Here is a 20,542-nt window from a genome sequence, read left to right as displayed (position 1 = left end):
ATAGTTGCAACCTACAACACATGGCCCACGGAGCCTAAAATATTTACTATCCAGCCCTTCACGGAAAATGTCTGCTAATTCTTCATCTGAGATAAATGAACTTATATACAGGTACAATTTTTTAAAAAGAAAGAAAGTACTCCATGAAAAAAACAACAATGAAATTAATACAACTAATAAGTGTCTCCATTTTGATATACATAACTGTGGCTCTAAAAAACAATTCTTTTTCATTAAATCTTTAGCTGATTTTCATATCTTAAGCTAAATGTATGAACCTCGCCTGAAAATCCCCGACAACATATAAAGATTGGTTTATCCCTTAAAAGTATAAAATTTGACCCAGCATTCTTTGGCTACAATATTTATATATGTAATAGTTTGAGCATCTCAGGAATTTTCTGCATGCCTGGGTTAGATGGTTCCCTGAAGAAAGTTCAGCCAGCTCCAAATAACGCTCCCAGTGTAACACCAGAAGAATTGCATGAGTTTTCCTCTCACACCCAAAGCCTAATTAATAGTGAAGATCCATATGCAGGGTCAACAGCCAGCTCACCTAGCTTGTTCACTAACTTACTATGAAATCCTGAGCAAGTCATAGAATTTTTGGTATCACTCTCTTCGGTATCAACACAAAGGTTATAGAAACACAATAAAAATAAAAATAAAAATAAAAAACAAGTGGAAGCTTTTAGTCCCCAGAGAAAAGTATTCAATAAAAGTGGAGTTCTTAAAAGGCAAACATGTCCTCACTACCATATTAACATTTTGTCTTTTTATGTGAAGATTTATCATGTCCAAATCAAAGCTATTCCCATGAAACTTCAAAATTTCTTAACTGTGGAGCATCAGCAAATGCTCCTGTCTTGGGCCCTCATGAACCCCTTGCTGTCAGTTACACAGTGTTAGACGTTCAACTGTCCACAGCCAGTGGACGATCAGCAGGGACTCTCAATGCCTCCCTGCAGGAATGGTTGAAACCAATATTTACCAAACTAAGTGAAGGCCGTAAGTGAAGGAAGACAGAAGAGGTCAAAATATTGTGTGTGTGTGTGTGGGGGGGGGGGGGGGGGGTTGGGGGATGGGGAGGTAGCAATAAATACTTTTGCGATGTAGCGGGTAAAGGGTAAAGCCAGTAGGGGGGGGAAGTTGTTAATTCCTTCTTTTGGGTTATCACTGTAGGTTGTGAATATTTGGTGAGGAAGATAAAACAGCAAATCTCACTGAGAGCCTCTAGCATCAAAAAGCAAAGAAAATCAAGAAGTAAATATCAACTTGTATAATGTGCTTGCCCAAGGAAAAGGGTAAGAATAAATACTCAAGAATATAATCTAGCAACACAAAGATTCATTTGATGTTATAGGTCCAGGCACATTTCGTATAATTATTTCTAACTTCATAGTTTTTTCTAGTTTTTGTTAGTAGTTAGACCACAACTGGCCAAATATATGAGATGATTTAGAATAACGGTTGCTATTTTCATGCAGTACTATTTTTAAGTATAGTATTCACTGAAATTTTCTTTCTCTGGTCCTTTTTAACCCCATTTTCTTTAGCCGTAATTCATTTTTCATTCCCAGAAACTTCTCTTGTTCTGTGATACTGAATTCTCACTGATTTTGGGACACTAGTGTGCCTCCTGCTTTTTTCATATAACCATGATCACAATTTGAGCATGATTTTAATAGACTATGTGTGAGAGAGAGATAAAGGCAATATTGCTCTAAAGAACGTGCTCTTCAACTAACTTCACTAACTCCTTTCTCTCCATAATGACCCCTCAGATACTCAGATGCGCTATCTCCTACAATCCTTTGTAACTAAACCTCTTAGACTTATATTTTACAATATTTTATTATATGGGAAATTTAATTCATTTACCTAGGTTTACACATATCCATTGGTATGACATCACTGATATTTACAAGTCAAGCCAGCCTTTTTTTAAAATATATTTTTACTGATTTCAGAGAGGAAAGGAAAGGAAGAGAGAGAGAGAGAGTCATCTTGGGTCAAGCCCAAAACCCAGGCATGTGCCCTGACTGGGAATTGAACCATGACCTCCTGGTTCATAGATCAACACTTAACCACTGAGCCACACCAGCTGGGTTAAAGCAGCATTATTATAAAATTAATTATTTGAAAGCTTAACATGTGTCATTCATGGAACTAACACATTTAAATTTAATACAACAATTATAGTAGAGGAATAGGGGAAGATCTTTACTGCACAATATTGACTTCTCTCATTATTTGTTATATGTTATTATTTAAATTCCCAGACACTTATACATTATTCATCTATTTACTTAGGTCAAATGACTCTCAAGCTCAATGCTTGAAATTAAACCAGAAATGTAAAAGAATTATTTTTTTATAGAATCCTGCCCAGAAAGTGGCCTTCAGTAGTTCCATGCTTTTTAATAGTTAAACCTAGACAGCAAAACCATATTCATAACAACACTCAATTGCTTAAGAACTTAAGAGTTGTTCCCTAATCCCTAAGATATCAAATGCAATCTTTTCTTTTTCAAGGCAGGGTCCACTCTGAATCAGCACTCCTAAATTATGTAGTTTTATTAATTCACTGTCTGTTCCGGGTAGACTGTTTACCATATTCCTGTCAACCTTATTCATTTACCTTTGTTCCGACCATCCCCTGACCTGGGAGATAGGTCCAGTGGGTCCATTTGTTATTTCAGGATGGCACCCTGAAATTCTCATTTAACCAGGTCTTTCCCCAGACCTGACTGAGATAGGAATAGAAATGTACAAAAAAAAAAAAAAAAGAATAAAGCCATAACAAGACTGTTAATGGGAGTCAACAACCATTGAGAGCCTTCTGGAAGATGGAAAGCCAGTGGAGGAGTGTTGACAGATAAAAACAAGAAGAGAAAACTATGGCCTAGAATATGCCGTGAGTCTGCAGAGAATGCTGGGGTCATTGTGCTCACTGAAATATAGAGGCTTATGCTTGGATATGTGATACAGAGCAGAAACGAGCAGAGGTCTGAAAACCAGGGTGATTCACTGAATTCCTGCACATGAAATGCTGTGCCCCTGCCCCTTTCTCTACTACTGTTTGTAAAGCAGCAGGCAGCTCAAGAACTACTCCCTAGATGGGATAATAAACAAGAGGAGCTTCTTTATCCAAGAAACTGAGGGAATCATCTGGAGAGAACGCAGCACCTCGTGTGTTACTGGACTCCCGAGTAAAGCCCTCTTTTCTCTGACATAGAGACATTCACAGCTGTGTGGTGGCAAGAAAGAGGGATAATGCCAGAAAGAGAAATATGTGGGATTAAGGACATGGTGTTCCTAACCCGAAGATGACAACCAAGTTGATACGTCATTGAAAGGAAGACCATTTCAGAAGAGATGTCTCTGTGGAAAAACAAAAAGGAGGACTCAATGAATCAACTATTAGGATTGAAAGAGAGACTAAACTTTGGAATGTGTTTTAAAAGATTCAGAATCTCCAGGGGGAAACATGTTGTAAGCCATGTATATTTTAAAATGCATAGTCCAAATAGGAAGTAGACCTAATAGTAGCATAATTTAAAGCAATGGAAAAGAAAATCCATTTGACCTTGATAATGGAATCATTTGCCTTTGATTGGCCCAGGGGTTATGACGTTGGACTCTTGGAGAAGATGACATGATTTTAACATATACCTTTATGATACAGTAAAAAAATGCATGGAGTCATGATAACATTATTGTTGTGCACTGGTTTGCAAATTTTACTATCAACTAATGAACAAATGCAGGTGACTTCATTATAAGAATTAAAATGAATGTAAGAATTAAACTGTAACAACCATGACAATGCAAGAATAAAATTACAAGTGACAGAAGGTAGAAGGTGAAAGGTGGAATGTAGAAGTTAAGGGAATGGAATGGGTGCTGTTATTCTTAGCATACACAAAGGAGAATACTGCCAGTAGAATTTCTTACCTAATATTTTCTTTAGTCCATAATCTAACATTCTCTCTTTATTTCATATACCAATGTTTTCTTTTCAGTTTTTCAATTTTTGAAATGATTTGTTAAGAGTTCTGAGTTACTCTAGGGAATATCTATCCAATCTATCACTTTACATAAGATGTGGAGAATGCACCTGTTCTCCATCTCATAGCCTGACCTCAAGAGGGTGAAGAAAATACAGAAACTCTGAAATGTTGTGTCTTTCTTGTACCCCAAGCCTTATCAGCTGCCCTTCTCCAGGAAAGGCTATGCTTGCTTCCCTTTCTGTCCAGATTACCTACTTACAAACTTGGATAAGAAACAAAAGGGAGGGGAGGGGAGGGGGAGGGGGGAGAAATTTTATCTCTGGCTCTTAGAATTATTTTTTTTGCTGAACTTTATCCTTCCCTTGAATGCCAATGAATTGATTCTATCCCAATCCCATCACTGTCTGTACACCAACTCCTAACAACTTCATGATAAACACATTGATCCAAAAGGTGTTAAAGAGTATCATGGCTTTTAATCATAATGTTCTCCTAGGGACACATAAGCTAGAAGGCTCTTTCAAGAGAAATCAAAATTATTGATAATTGTCTAGCACTTAGGTAACTCAAAAATAAGCATTCATACAGGTATGCAAAATGTTGCCATTTCTGTGTAATGAGTTTCATGCTTAACTGCACAAGACAGACACCTAAGTAATAAAATATTACATGGAAAAATCATTAGAGTTTGGTGACTTACACCCTCTAAGACTTATTACCAAGTGTATGGTGGTCTTCAAACAAATCCATTATAGCACATAGCAGATTTTGTGGTCAAATTTATGAAAGAATCTTTCGAACATTCAAAACTACATTATGCTGGAAGTTATGCCTTCATGAAGTATAAAGGGAAGAGTGGCACTAGCCAATGACGGACTGATCCTAGAACACAAAAGGTTGGCTCCCTTTCCTCAAAGAAGACAATTCTGTGGGGTCAGACAGCGATAGACTTTAGATCAGCGGTGTCCAATAGAAAACTAATGTGAGTCACATATACAATTTCTAATATTTTGGTAGCCATTTTTTAAAGTATTAAAAAACATTTTAAAAAAGTAAATAGTAAACCAAATTAAACAATTAAAAATGTAAAAAAATTATATAAAATAATTTTTAATTTACATTTAGTTTTACCAATATATTCAAAACATACATTTCAATAAGCAATCAGATAAAAATATTTTACATCTTTCTATACTGTCTTAGAAATCCATTATGTACTTTACTCTTATGAAACACCCCAGATGGTAGTTTTTTTCAAAAATATATTTAGATTTCATAAAATTTACAGTCAGAAAAGTAGATTTACATACCCACATTTTAAAATGTTCTAATAAATGAATCAGGTACCAGTTTTTAAAGTTTAAATTATAATTAAATAACATTTAAAATTCAGATCCTCAGTCACACTACCCACATTTCCAGTGATGACTGTTGGCCATGTTGTACAGTGCAGCGTTCGGTCAGTTTGTCAGTTTCATTCTTACCCCCTCCTGCTTCCTTCACCCCCTCACTAAGAGGACTCCTTCAGTAAATGTACAGGACTCCCCATCTCAGATTCTCCTTTTTGGGAACCCAACCTACCCATATAGACTAGAATCTATTCCCCTCTTAAAGAATTTACAAAACAACTTAGCAATTTAAAAGCACTGACTGGGAAATCCTCTGGTAGAGGACCCTGCTTAAAATCTGAATCCAGAGTTCTATGAATCTGTGTAACTGCTTTTTCTCACAGAAGAGATCTTAATACAAAAAAGATCTTACTATCTCCATTCTTTTCCCAAGGAACACAGCTTGAGGCTGTAGTAGAGCATTACTATCAAGCAATTCCAAAGATATTTGGAGAGATAAAATTAATATATATTAAACAACAGCAAAACAGAAGGAAATACATTGGTACAATTGTAAAACAATAAATAAAAATGTCTTTAGTATAACATTATGAAAGGCAGTCCAACCCTGCCAACCAGCTGGGTGATGCTAGACGAGTCATTTTTTTTCTTTCCAACCTTCAGTGTCTTCATCTGTACAATGGAAATCACAATAATAGCTACTGCACAGCGTTATGGTAAGGACTGTCTGTGCCCACTACTGAGAATACTTTATATGCATTACCTCATGAAGACGCATAGCACTAATATTATCATACTTGTTGTCATTAACATTAGAAAGGCGCTGTGAAGATGTAACCTCTCTATCTTCTATATGTTAATGTCAGATAAATCTTCCTAACCCACACAAGTCCTGTCACGGACTCAAGAACTTCCTTCGGTGTCCCAGCATCCGTATCTTGCTATTCAAGGACCTCCAAAGTTTATTCCAAATCTATCATTACAAGTTGAATTCCCACTTTGCTCTTCATGCAGCCTATGCAATGAACAGGCTTTGAGCAGTTCAACATTATATGACTGTTTTAAGGGGATAACCAAAAAGGAGATGAGAGGAGGTAGCCAAAGACATAAAGAGGGAAAATCAGGACTGTGTGGTGCCCCGTTATTCCAGGAAACAGAGTATTTCATAAGAAAATAACCAACTGTGTCAAATAAAAGCTTGTAAGTGCTTGTGAAAAGTGTTAAGTTCAGTTTATACATGATGGCTATAATGCCAAAATAGGCAAGTGAAACCACCTAGCAAATGAGTGAAGCAGTGGTGCTGAACACAGTACCCTTCTCACTGTGAAGAAGGGAATGTGTCCAGCTTCCAACATTCCCAGGAAAGACCATTATTTGTGGGAGTGATTTGAACATGAATATTTATGTGCCAATGTAGAAAAATCAGATTGGGAAGCACTCAGTTATGTAATGGAGCTTTAAATGATAACTAAAAATTGTCAACAAAGTAGTTATAATTAAAGTCCTGAGAAAGAAAAAGCTTCCCAAGGAAAGGAGAGAAGAGATGACGGAGACCAAGACTAAGGTTTAAGAAAATTACAGGAGACAAGAACAAGCAGTCAACCAAGAAAGAGAAGGAGCATGTAGGGACAGGACAATTTAGTGCACAGTGTCCTACAAGAGAAGGGGATAAAGTTTCAAGGTGAACAAATAAATGCCAAATGCAGCAGAGGATTTGAACAGAATTAAAATTATGCAAAAGTAATTGAGTTAAACAATAAATAGGCCAAAGCAGAGTAATAGATACGGTAAAAATACAATTAGGAGTTTAAGAAGAGAGTAAACTGAAAGGAAATTGAATTTTTATTGAATATTTGCCAATCATCAAGCAGGGATGAGCTAATCTGTGTAAAGAAAAAACCAGTAAAAAGGAATATGAATGATCAGGCCAGAGAAAGAAAAGATAATTGTAGAATAAGAGTCTCTCAAGAAGGGAGAAGAGATGACCTTGGGTTCAGATAATTATTGGAAAAAGCACCACTTCCTTAGAAACTGAAGGAAGAGATAGAAGCAAGAGTCAAGGACAGAAATTCTAAAGATTCTTATACATGGCCCTGAGAAATGGCCGACATCTTAAGGCACTCTAGAATAGGCAACAAAACAATACTGTTCAGATCTATCTTCTGTGAGCATAAACTTTAGATCAGCTGTCAGCCTTACACCTACTGACTGTTACCTTTGCACACATGTATGAAATGGCATGGTGCCATCTCTACAGATATAAGGAGAGCAAAGCCATGGCTAAGATATAAATCACACCTTTGATTTCAGACGCTTTACCAGCGGAGATCTGAGACAACGTTTTCGTTTCTTGGACCCATCAATTACAAATCAACCTGTTAACATTCATTAAATCTTTGCTCCTGTCTTGGAGTTGCACATCAAAGTAAATGGTATATGGCTTACAAAATTCCTCATACTTTCAAAATTGACATTATGGTTATTCTCAAATCATCCTATCTGTCATAGGTCCAACATATCAAGTGACTGAACTTGAGAGGACTGCCCACACAACACTACGAGACGGGCTACACGGGAGAGCTACTGGGCTTGGCACGCGCACTAGGAGAACAGCCGGCCGCAGAATTTTCCAGTGAACAGTAAGGGAGGCCGTGTTGAGTGTTCTCCAGCAATTAGTAGTTTACAAGCAATGAAGCTAATTAGCTCATCAGTCTTCACTGGAAGTGTTTTCACCAACATTCTGCCAGCTACAAGGCGCGACGCATGCATGTTAAAACGTGTTAAAACAAGAGTTCATCATCCCCTTTCAAATGAGTGAACTACATCTCCTGAGCACACTGTACTTGGTTGAAAAGATTATTATATTTGTAACTCTATGCTTATCTAAGAATACTCTTGAGATATAATAGCAGTTAAATACACACACCATCAACACAGCAATGGACGGGAATAACAAGGGAACCATAGAAACGCTGTAATGAGTGGTAAATAGCAAACATTTTATGCAAGTCCTAACTGCAGTGCTGTTGAGCAGAGAAGACAGAGCCAACCTGTTACTTAGGGATGGCTAACTCAAAATGAACTGCTATTTTCCTTTATAAATACATGTTCAATACAGCCGAGTTTCAATAGGTAAGATCTTTCAATACAGGTGACCCAAAATGGGCACCAGTAAACTTTTTAAATCTCTATTCTCCCTTGGACACAATTTATTTTCTTATACCAAATAAAAATGCATTGAATAATCAGGGAGGCAATAGGTAACATTTTAAAGGTTCAATATTGGAAATTCTATAATGGCATTTCTTGTTTAAGTAACTACCCAAGTGTACTGATAGGAAGATTAATTACACTTCCAAGTTACCATTTTCCAGGAATAATCGTTTCTAGAGGTAATTGTTTTCTCTGACTAATATGGATGAGAGTGAGTCTTGATTCCTAATTCCTGTGGTGGGGGGGGGAAAAGTCTGTAAACCTAGGTAGGGTCTTGCAAATCACTAAGGTGAAAAACTAGAGAAATGCAGAAAGAGGAACAAATTTACAAATACCCTGAATACGTGTATTATGCACATGAGGAATGTGTACATTTTTTTAAGTCAAACGTTTACTTCTCACCAGGGAAGGAGACAGTCCCCTCGCTACTAGCTGCATCACCCACCCCGCTAGAAATACTCCCGAGCCGTGCAAAGTGGGGCGCGCTGTCAGCTGCTCCTGGGCTAAGCTTCACAGACGTGCCGTTGGGAGGCTCCTGCACAAGTAGACGGGACAGCACAGCATTTCTTTTAGTACCAAATACGACAGCCCCATCTTTGGGAAGGAGCGCTGTAGTTAGAGGGCCACTGAGAGACTCAAAAACTCCTCCTTCATCTTCCTAGCCCTCCAAGTGGTTCGTGGTAGCCTTGGTGGAGACCCACAATTAAAAACAGAGAGAGAAATATGGCCCGGTGGGAGGATTCCAACAGATTTGCAAGTCCTATCCCACGTGACATACATGAACATGAAGGCTACGGTATGTTTCCAATTGCGGGCTCTGGTAGGCAGAACTCTTAATCAAAATTCCAGCAGGCTTTTCTGTGAAAACTGAGAGGATTCCAAAATTTCTATGGAAATGCAAGGGGCCTCGAACAGACAAATCAAAACATTTTTTATTTCAATACTTACTATGAGGTACAGTAATCAAAACAATGTGTTACTGCTATAAGGATAGACAGATGAATCAATGAAGCAGAAAAAAAAGAGTTCCAAAGTATACTAATGTTGGGGAGCACAAGAGAGCTGGTTGGAAAGTTGTAAGGAGGACATTCTGAGAAAAGGGAAGTGTGTGGAAGGCCGCCTGCTCTGTTTATCGGAATTCCGACTTAGGGGAGTGTCGAAGGCAGCACCCCTAATTATTTCTAGACCTTTCCAAACAAGTCTGTGCATGTGCAGACCCCCGGGTGTTTACTGGAATCCTTATGCGTAATCCCTGGATGCCCTTGCCTAGAGGACAATGTAAACACATGTGTCCACCCAAGATTACTTACCCTGCTGATTGTATCTAAAGATAAAAATTCTAATAAAAGCCTAACGAGGCAGGCAATCCAGGCTGCCTGGCTCCTCGGCCGGGCCGTCCCTTAGCCCTCTCCCTCACAGTGAAACTGTGTCAGGGTAATCCATTCATCTGTCGTTCAGGGGCTGCTGGTCAGTCCCAGCACACTAAGATATGGTCAATTGATTTTCAATAAAGGTGCAAAAGAGAGTCAATTAAAAAAGAGTAGAGTTGGGTATGTTCTTTTCTTTAATTTTTATGAGTTTATTTGAGCTAAAACAAGATCTCAAATGCTTCAGCAAATATCCGTTTTGCAGTTTACTTTTTTCCTAAAGAAACACATTTTAAGTAATGCTAGTTTAACCAATGGAGAAAAAACTTCTATCAAAATATATAATTTCTAGGGGGAAAGTTAGGGAGAGGTGGGGGAGATAAGAAATCAAACGAAGGACTTGTATGCATGCATATAAGCATAAACAATGGACGCAAAACTCTGGGGGGTGAGGGCATGTATGGGTGGGGGGTGGGGGGGGAATGGTAAGATATGTACACATATAATACCTCAATAAAAAAAAGGAAAAAAAATAAATTAAAATATATATATATATATATATATATATATATATATATATATATATATATATATAATTTCTATTACAAACTAGAAGGCTAATATTAAAAAACTAGTGGCCCAGTGCATGAAATTCATGCACTTCTGAACATTGGGGGATTCCCTCAGCCCAGCGTGCACCCTCTCCAATGGGGGACCCCTTGGGGGATGTCCAACAGCCAGTTTCCGGATGTCCGAAACCGGCAGTCAGACATCCCTCTCACAATCTGGGACCGCTGGCTCCAAACTGCTCACCTCCCTGCCTGCCTGCCTGATTGCCCCTAACCCCTCTGCCTGCCTGCCTGATTGCCCTTAACCTCTCTGCTTGCCTGCCTGATCACCCCTAACTGCCTCTGCCTGCCTGATCACCCCTAACTGCCCTCCCCTGCCAGCCTGACCTCGCCCCCAACAGCCCTCCCCTGCCGGCCTGGTCACCCCCAACTGCACTCCCCTACCAGCCTGATCTTGCCCCCAATGGCCTTCCCCTGCCAGCCTGATCTCACCCCCAACGGCCCTCCCCTGCCAGCCTGATCTTGTCCCCAATGGCTTTCCCCTGCCAGCCTGATCTCACCCCCAACAGCCCTCCCCTGCCAGCCTGATCACCCCTAACGGCCTCTGCCTGCCTGATCACCCCTAACTGCCTTCCCCTGCCAACCTGATCTCACCCCCAACTGCCCTCCCCTGCCGGCCTGATTGCCCCTAACCCCCTGCCAGACTGATCTCGCCCCCTACTGCCCTCCCCTGCCAGCCTGATTGCCTCTAACTGCCTCTGTCTTGGCCCCCACCACCATGGCTTTGTCCAGAAGGAAGTCGGACGTCCAGAAAATGGCCAGTCGACCCGGTCTAATTAGCATATTACCCTTTTAGTAGTATAGATAGATTATATAGGATAGGATTGCTTAAATGGGGGGGGGGGGGGGAGGAGATGCTCTTGGCAGACAAAAATACATAATCCCTATATCTGGACTGATAGCCAGCCATATGCACTATACTGCCAAACTGGTCATGAAAAAATTGAGCCGCTTTCTTACACCTTATACCAAATAGCTGTTGCCCTTAAAACCCCTCCTCAGTCCCCACCTTAGGTTCTGCCTTCACAGTTCACCCAGATTAGGTTCTGATTGGTCGGTTTCTATGACAGTCAGCGTCAGAAGCTCCGCCTCTTAGGCAGCCATTGGCTCCTCACAGTTCACCCAGATGTGGTTCTGATTGGTCGGTTTCTATGCCAGTCAGCGTCTCCAGGCCTATCTCTGGGCCTGATCAGAGAGTCGGGGCTGATCAACAGCCACCCCAGGCTGCTGGCGAGCAGGCTGAACTGATGCTCTCTCAGAGAGAGAGAGGCACGGCTGCTGGCGAGGCCCTGAGAGAGAGAAGCAGGGTCTGATCTGCAGCCCTGCTTCTCTGTCTCTCGGGGCCGCACCTTCTCTGTCTCTCGGGGCCTCACCTACAGCAGCCGCAGTAGCCCCTGATCAGCCCCGCCTCTCTCCCTGAGAGGTCAGCAGTTCAGCCTGCTCGCCAGTCCCCGCCCACTGGAGCCTGCTGTGCACACAGCCTGGCGTTCAGTTGAGCTTTTGGTTGTTACGGATCCTTGGTTTTTATATATAAGGATAGTTCTAGGCCAAAAAGTTTGCTTATATGAATGACAGGCATCATATGATCCCTTTGAAGCACAAAAGCATCGGATGAGATCTTTTGCTCGATCCGTGACCTTCTTCATTTGTGAGTTTTTTGATAAATTCATAGAGCTTGACACTCAGTCTTTAGATGAAGGTATATGCACACTTCTTAATCCAGATTTCCAGTTGGGGAAACCACATAATTCAGAATCTTAAGTGGGATTTATGCCTCACCATGTAACTATCCAGTGTTTCCCAGAAATGTAGGAAAACCGGACTGTCCGAGTGGCGTTTGCAATAGCTGAGCTCTAACACTATTACGTCCCACTTCTGAACGTTGGCGTCTAGAGGAACTTCATCATATTTGAGATGGAAGGCTTTAATTTTAGCAAACCCGTCAACTGGTGATCCATCAGGCAAAAGCCATGGCCACCCTTTGAACTGCCACGCAGGACCTGCAGGAAGACTGCCACAACCGGGTCCCAGTCCTGAGGCCTGAGTTTCAGAGGCTGGTCTACGAGTCGGCAGGGAACCATGAGGCTGAGCGCGGTGCCCCTCGGCTGCATCTGGTCTTTGCTTCTCTGTGTCAGAGTTTCATGGTCTCGTTGGCAGCCCTGTTTCTTCTTTCCATCTGATGGGACAAATTTCGGGTCCTGCAGAAGGTCCTTTGCATGCAGCCTGCTTATTAAAGAGGTGGGGGTCGCAGGGATTATGATAATAGGTGTTCGAGAACCTTTCTTCTGATGAGGGGGAGGTCTTGCCTGAGAAACTGGTCTCGGTACTGGCTGTGCGCGGGAGTCTGAGTGGTAAAGGCCGCCGCACCCTCCGTCACGGATTTCAGCGTCAGCCCATGGGAGGTGCCCATCGAGTGACTTTGGAAGCCTTCCGTTTCTTTTTCTTTGAATCTTTCCTGGTCGTATCTGTTGTAGGCAGCTGTCATAGGCTGTTTGATATGCAATGTGGGAACCACAGGGGCTGCCTTTAGGACCGGTCACTGTTGGGGCACACGCCCTTCTCTGGCTTCCACAGACAGAAGAATTGCACAAATGTCCTTGGAAAAGGTCTCTCCCGTGCTCTGTAGGACAGCTGTCCGTGTCCTCCACGCGCTCTCTCTGCTGACAATGTCCCGGGTCACATCTACCTCAGCGTCCACAAAACTCCTCTGTTTGAGCGCGGTTGTGTGATCATCTAAGTCGGTCCTGATGGTAGATCATTTCTTAGCCATAATTTTGGCTTTGATTGCAGCCATTTTTTCCACTGACACAGCTTCAGACAAAGACCTAATCTGTCCAGTCGGCACAATCCCTTCTTTGTGACCCTCCAAGCGGGCAGCCCGTCTCTCATTATCAAGGCGCACACACTCTTTTTTTTTAATTCTCAATATAAATCTTTAATGAAAGTAGATTAAATAAGATACAAAATAAACACCAATCTCAGATTTATGCTGAACTCTCCTACATTAAAGTAGGAATATGAAAACAAACTTTGGACATTCTTGAAGTGGGTAAGAATTAGATCTATTTGCCTTGCTGTTTTAATTTCATACCAGCCTGAATCTAGATACCATGCAGATATCCATAGTGCTTGACAATTCAATTCAGTTACTCTCCCACCAGAATAATTTCCAAGATGCTAACTTAATGCAGTATCCTAGCGGATTCTGGTAGCTCAGAAAATCCAGCAAGTTGTTAAAGTCAATGTTCTCATGTCAAAGGCTTTTAACTAGTTTTTTTCGCAGACCCTGTTCTCCTGTCAGTATTATTTACACAGTGTTCTTAGAAGAGGCTTGAGGATCATGGCAATCGCAGTTCCGAGTAGTCCTACATGCTATCCTTATAATTTTTTGAAGAAACCGTCAACTTTAGCTTTTGGTTTTGCAAATTTTACAAAGTGACACCTGCTGGCTACAAACATTCGGTACAAGGGAATTCTACAAGCTTTTAAAATCAAATTTAGCATTCATGATTGTCACATAAAGGCAATCGCAATTAAAACAAAAATATAGTATCACAAACAATATCCTCTATGATAAAGGAAAGGATTTCTGTGTCTAAACGCTCATGTCCAAAATGGTAAAAAGCCTAACACTGATTGGTCAACTCTGATTCAAGAATGACAAAATAGCTATTTTTCCGTTCAAAGGCTACCACGTTTAGTTCTGGGTGTAAGACACAAGGAAATATTTTTTTTAAATATATTTTATTGATTTTTTACAGAGAGGAAGAGAGAGGGATAGAAAGTTAGAAACATCGATGAGAGAGAAACATCGATCAGCTGCCTCTTGCACACCCCCTACTGGGGATGTGCCCGCAACCAAGGTACATGCCCTTGACCGGAATCGAACCTGGGACCTTTCAGTCCGCAGGCCGACGCTCTATCCACTGAGCCAAACCGGTTTCGGCCACAAGGAAATATTTTAAAAATAAAAATTGTATAAACGAGTGAAAAACAGAATTATTACCACAGAGGATAAAGTTATTCACATGTTCTATAAATTTCTTTTCAGATAGTTTTTTTGTAGGGTTTTTTGTTGTTGTTGTTTTTTAGCTGCAAACCAGGAAAACCTTATAAGGCAAAAACAAATGACTCTAAAATAACAATTATAGTTACTACTAATTAAAAAAATATGAAGCCCTAGTTTTGAGAAAAAGTAAGTAATGTACCTTTAAAATGTCAAACACTAAAGGGCCACAAAAATTGAAAAAAATGAAGTTTAAGACTTAACTATTAAGTGGAAGATGAGAGAGAGAGAGAGAGAGAGAGAGAGAGAGAGAGAGAGAGAGAGAGCGAGCACGCCAGGGTCTCTTTCCATATCACTAATATAAAACTGGACATAAAAATCTTACTCTGCTCTTAATGTACTTCCTCTTTGTTTTCCTTCTACTTCTTCAGCGTGGAAAGGAATGAGTTTACCATTAGGCTTGTGGAAGCTTTATTGAAGACAGGCAGCAAGATGAGCAGACACTGACTTTCCCGTCTACAATCATTGGCAAGAAGCTGAAGAGAATAGGTCATCAGCTGTGTTTATCCTGAGCGACTACCTGCAAGTAGTTACTACTGTCCACGGAAAAAGGCCATGGGTCAGCCGGCCTCCGACGCTTCACGCTATAGGCCTCCATTCTCCCCTCGGTGGGTTCCCGAGTTTCCTGTAGGATACTGTAAGGCCGCTTCCTCTCATCAATCTGCATGAGCTCCTTGACATGAAGAAGGCGGGCCTCCTCTGCATTCAGTGCCTTTTTCAGTTTTTCATGTTTCTTTTCTTCGTCATCGCTATCTGAGCCGCTCTTTCGATGCTGCTGCTGCTGCTGCTGTTTCTTTTTCTTCTTTATCTCCTCTTTTAGTTTTTCCTGATGGATCTCCATGAGGGTCTGAGGTTTTTTTCATGGATTCTTCTCCAGTTATATCATTTACAATACATTCCTCTGAATTAACCATCCCCTTCCCAGCTTCTCCCAGTGCAATAGGCGTATTTGACAAAAGAGTGACAGCATTTGTATCCCCCTCGGCCTTCTTTCCAGTAAGATCCCCAGATATGCGTGTGATTGTGGATCTTCACATCCTCCTCAGGTTTGTGACGGTGGTTTGTTTGGCAGTTTGGCAAAAATAATCAGAAGGTAAAGCACTTGGTGATCTTTAACCAAATGTATTTGTTGTATACACAGCATATGCCACGTACGTGTTTCACACATTATAACAGAACACAGTGAGGGATGTACTGCATGTTCAAAATCTGAACAAACTTCTCTTTGAGAACTTTTCTTTAAAATAACTTCCTTCTTGTGAGCTAAAAATGTTGACTAACCTTTTTTAAAAGTACCATTTCATAATTATTGCAATTACTGTAACCTTCTAAGAATGATCAGCTTCTTACATATTTATTACCAGGCAGTTTATGGAAACCGTGCTATCAAATAGATCCCATTTTCTGGAAGAAACAATATCAGAATAGGATTTGTATTCCAAACCAAAAGACACAGCAATGAAACCATAACCATAAGAGTAATTTCTCATGGCAGCAAAGATAAAAACCATCCTAAAATTTTATAATATAAAGTGACAAAATGATGCTTCAAATTTTTTACTTTTAACATTTATCAGGTGTCTGTTCTATGTCAGGCATCGCTCACAAAAAATAATAAAAAAGAAGTGGTACTTGCCACCCTCAAGGAATAAAGAGTCTAGATTTACTGAACAAGTAAATCAATGTTTGGCGCATGGAGTGGGCAGGGGAGTTGGGGGGTGCTAAATTCTATGAAAGAGAGATGCTCAGAATCTCTGGGGACACAGAGGAGAGGCATCTACATCAGCATCGTGGGGTTCAGTAAACACTTCCTGGAAAAGCTGGCTCAGGCTGAGCTTTGCTGCTGAGAAGAATTGGCTGAAAGAGAAGAGCACCCCAGGTGAAGGGAACAGCTCTGTAACAGAGGCGGAAAGCAACGTGGACCGGCCAGCATACCAGGAGTTCCTGTTTGGATGAAAGTTTGAGGAGGGACAGAATCAGGACATGAGAAGGGAGAGCATGGTAGAAGCCAAATTATGAAATGCTGTGAGTGCTACATTTAAAAGTTTCAACTTTATCCAGAAAGATAGTCCCCCTACTTCTCCAAAAGCTTCTAAAATGGATTTTAAGCAGGGAAGTAAATGAGTATAATTTCATTTTTTAAAGCTCTATTTGCTTTAGTATGGGATGAGGCGAATACAGTAAGCCTGAAGGTGGGGTGGAACATTAGAAATGGAGAGGAGGGAACAGATCTGAGAGGCCAAAGGAGATAGAATTTGTTGAACTTAAAAAGACTGATTGGAAGGGAGGATGGAATGAGAACGAAGAGCCTAAACTAACTTGGTGACTGAGTGGATGATGGTACCAGAGCCCGGAAGACAGGACAAAGGTGGTTCTGAGGCAGCAGGAAGGAATGATGGGGTCATTTAAAATTACCTTGGACATTATGTTTTCTATGTATTGTCCTAGAAAATATAAATCACATGTAAAGTTTATAACAACTAACTCCCCTGTATTAGTCCTAAAGTTTATTGTGGCAATTACATTCATTTTCATTATTTAATTAACAAAGATTTCCTAATTTTCTTAAAGTTATGTTGGGGGTTGGAGAAGGGAAATATTTGGACACCCAAAGTCTCCTTTACAAAGTAGATCAGGAAAATTTAAGTTCCTTGTCCTCTCAGAATAGTTCCTTGCAGCAAACTGATATAGGAAATCATTCTATTGACCAAAGAATATTGAACCTTTTTTTAAAAATAACTTGCAAATGAGACCTACATTCATTAAAAATTATAGTCTCATAAGATATCAAAAGGTGAAATATATACTTTCGTTATGTAATATTAACACAGCAGCAACATGAGTTGTGCATAGCTTGTGCAAACCATTTTTTTAAGTTTAGAAAATCAAAACTTCCAGAAAATGGAAAAAAAAAATGAAACTAGATCACCAACTTACACCATACACAAAAACAAACTCAAAATGGCTAAAGGACTTAAATGTAAGATGGGAAACCATAAAAATCCTACAAGACTCCATAGGCAGCAAAATAGCAGACATATGTTGTAGCAATATCTTTACCGACACAGCTCTAGGGCAATGGAGACTAAGGAGAAAATAAACAAATGGAACTACATCAAAATAAAAAGCTTCTGCACAACAAAAGAAACCATCAACCAAACAAGAAAGCCCACTGCATGGGAGAACATATTTGCCATATTTCAGATAAGTGCTTAATCTCCAACATTTACAAGAACATATTTCCGATAAGGGTTTAATCTCCAACATTTACAGGGAACTCATACAACTTAAAAGGAAGATAAACAATCCAATAAAAAAAATGGGCAAAAGACCTAAATAGACACTTTTTGAGAGAAGACATACACAAGGCCCAGAGACATGAAAACATGCTCAAAGTCACTAATCATCCAAGAGATGCAAATCAAAATGACAATGAGGCACCATCTCACACCTGTCACAATGGCTACCATCAACAAATCAACAAGTGATGGCGAAGATGTGGTGAAAAAGGAACCCTTATGCACTGCTGGTGGGAATGCAGACTGGTGTAGCCACTGTGGAGAACAGTATGGAGTTTCCTCAAAAAGTTAAAAATGGAACTCCCATTTGACCCAGTGATCCCACTTCTAGGAATATATCCCAAGACACCAGAAACACCAATCAGAAAGGATATATGCACCCCTATGTTCATAGCAGCACAATTTACAATAGCTAAGATTTGGAAACAGCCTAAGTGCCCATCAGCAGATGAGAAGATTAAAAAACTGTGGTACATCTACACAATGGAATACTATGCTGCTGTAAAAAAAAAAGGAACTTTTACTATTTGCAACAGCATGTATAAAACTGGAGAGCATTATGGTAAGCTAAATAAGCCAGTCAGAGAAAGATGAATATCACATGATCTCACTCATATGTGGGATATAATGATCAACAATTTGATGAACAAGAATAGATCCAGAGACAAATGGCAGGGGAGGGGGATTAGAGAGCAACCAAAGGACTTGTATGCATGCATATTAGCATAGCCAATGGACACAGACACTGAGGCGGTGGGGGCTTACTGGGGTGGGAATGGCTGGGGAAGGGGGGTATCAATGGGGAGGGCGGGGTTTAGAGACATATGTAAAACTTTAGACAATAAAATATATATAGCCCTAACCGGTTTGGCTCAGTGGATAGAGCGTCAGCCTGCGGACTCGAGGGTCCCAGGTTCGATTCTCGTCAAGGGCATGTACCTTGGTTGCAGGCACATCCCCAGTAGGGAGTGTGCAAGGGGCAGCTGAATCGATGTTTCTCCCTCATCGATGTTTCTAACTCTCTATCCCTCTCCTTTCCTCTCTGTAAAAAATCAATAAAATATATTTTTAAATAAAAACTAAAAATTAAATTATATATATATATATTTCAGAGGTAGTCAGAAACTTGTATTTCCAACTGTTTACAAGGAACTTTATGATTTATTCATGTATGGGAAAATATGTCTTCGGCTCCATGAGTCATTTCTCATTATATTCTATGACAAGAAAGGGTACACTTCTCTTCCCTTATTGGGGATAAACTGTGACTGGTGAGGGGAAGAAGCTGCCTGGGGCAGAAGCAGCCTGGAGGACCCGAACAACTAAAGGGAAGAACCAGGAGTGGTCCCCGAGCCTCGGAGCTGTGTAATGAGCCTCTCTGGCTCCCACAGCTAGCTCCTCGGAGCTCTGCATAAAACTAGTCAACTCAAATCAGGAAAGCAAATCACTCACAAATCCCATTCAGGAACTAACACCCTGAGGGGCGCAGCTTGGGCGAGAGCACTCACTTTCTTTGCGAACTTCCTCCAGCGTCGCAGTCAGCTCTGCCTTTAAAACAGTGGCTTCCTGGGCGATCTTCTCTCCCTTGTCCAGTAAGTTCCAAGTTGCTTCCTCCACAGAAGCTAGAAGCACTCTGGCTCTTTTGGAACATCCTTTCTTCCTGTTAGAAGGATTCTGGGGACAATTTACAAGTGTAGTCACCTGGAATGGAAAAAAAGACAAGTCACTCACTAGACAAATTGTGAGGAGAACACAGTCCTGGGGTTTCATGGCCCAGAACGAAAGGAAGTGCATCCCAGGAACTGGAAGTGCAGCACAGAAACATGGAGCAGTACTCTTGGTACACCCCCAAAGGTCAAGGCACCAGGAAGAACATTATCAACCAGCACAGAGCTCCCGGTTAATGGTAGGTAGGAGCGCAGAGAGGGCAGAGATGGAGGGCCCTAGAGAATGAGTCTCATCAAGTTTTACCACTAGGACAATGTTTTAGAAGATCGGCTGGGTGTGTACCTGTGTGTTGTTTTAATTAAAGAAACTTCCCATGGAAAAAAAAAAGGATAGAGGACCTTGATAAAGCAGTCAGAAATGAGAAAAAATTGAAAACGATATATCTCAAAAATATCAAATAATTATAAAATAAAATGTATATCACTGTGTAGCCAGCAGTAGTCTATTTAGGCTGAGAATAGAGGTTACTAATATTAGAGGGGTGGGAACCACTCTGTAACATATAAAGTGGTGACCTCAGTAGAACAAAATCCAAATCCTTACTGTAACCTACATTTCTGGCCCTTTGTAACCTCTCTTACCTATCTCTACACACCCCTGTAACTCAGCTGGCCACTCAAAGTCCCCTAACAAGAGGCCTTCCTGACTACCCCCACCATCTGTCCCTTCACCCTACTTTATAGTTCTTCAAAACACTTATAGAACCTGATATTTTCCACTTGTTTACCTGCTTATGGCATGCTTCCAATACTCAAATGTAAGCTCCATGAAAGCAGGAAATGTATTTTGTTCTCCAGCATGCAGAACAATGCACAAAGTAGGTGTTCAATAAATATTATATAAATGGATGAATTAATTCAGTAGTTGAAAAGAGTTTC

At 40.6% G+C, this 20,542-nt stretch overlaps 1 protein-coding gene and 1 pseudogene across 4 annotated transcripts in view; both read right to left on the bottom strand.

The window, feature by feature from the left end:
- CTNNA3 (catenin alpha 3) overlaps window positions 1-20,542 on the bottom strand; it is a 1,396,025-nt gene that overhangs the window by 1,275,330 nt on the left and 100,153 nt on the right. For 2 of the 3 annotated variants that reach the window (XM_079794118.1, XM_079794119.1), the window contains one exon: window positions 19,445-19,637. In XM_079794118.1, coding sequence (XP_079650244.1) covers window positions 19,445-19,637 — 193 coding nt within the window. Of the gene's footprint in view, window positions 1-14,962; window positions 15,044-19,444; window positions 19,638-20,542 lie in introns of those variants that run through there. The other variant, XM_079794120.1, reaches the window with a different exon arrangement.
- LOC307112485 (parafibromin-like) lies at window positions 12,321-15,478 on the bottom strand (annotated as a pseudogene). The gene is made up of 2 exons: window positions 15,207-15,478; window positions 12,321-13,504 (listed from the first exon to the last, which is right to left on the bottom strand). The product of its transcript is annotated as a parafibromin-like (transcript).

Source organism: Cnephaeus nilssonii (genome assembly GCF_951640355.1).
Source record: "Cnephaeus nilssonii genome assembly, chromosome: 16".
NCBI lineage: Eukaryota > Metazoa > Chordata > Mammalia > Chiroptera > Vespertilionidae > Cnephaeus > Cnephaeus nilssonii.
Note: the sequence above shows the minus strand (reverse complement) of the source record. Positions and strands in the feature narration are given on the sequence as shown.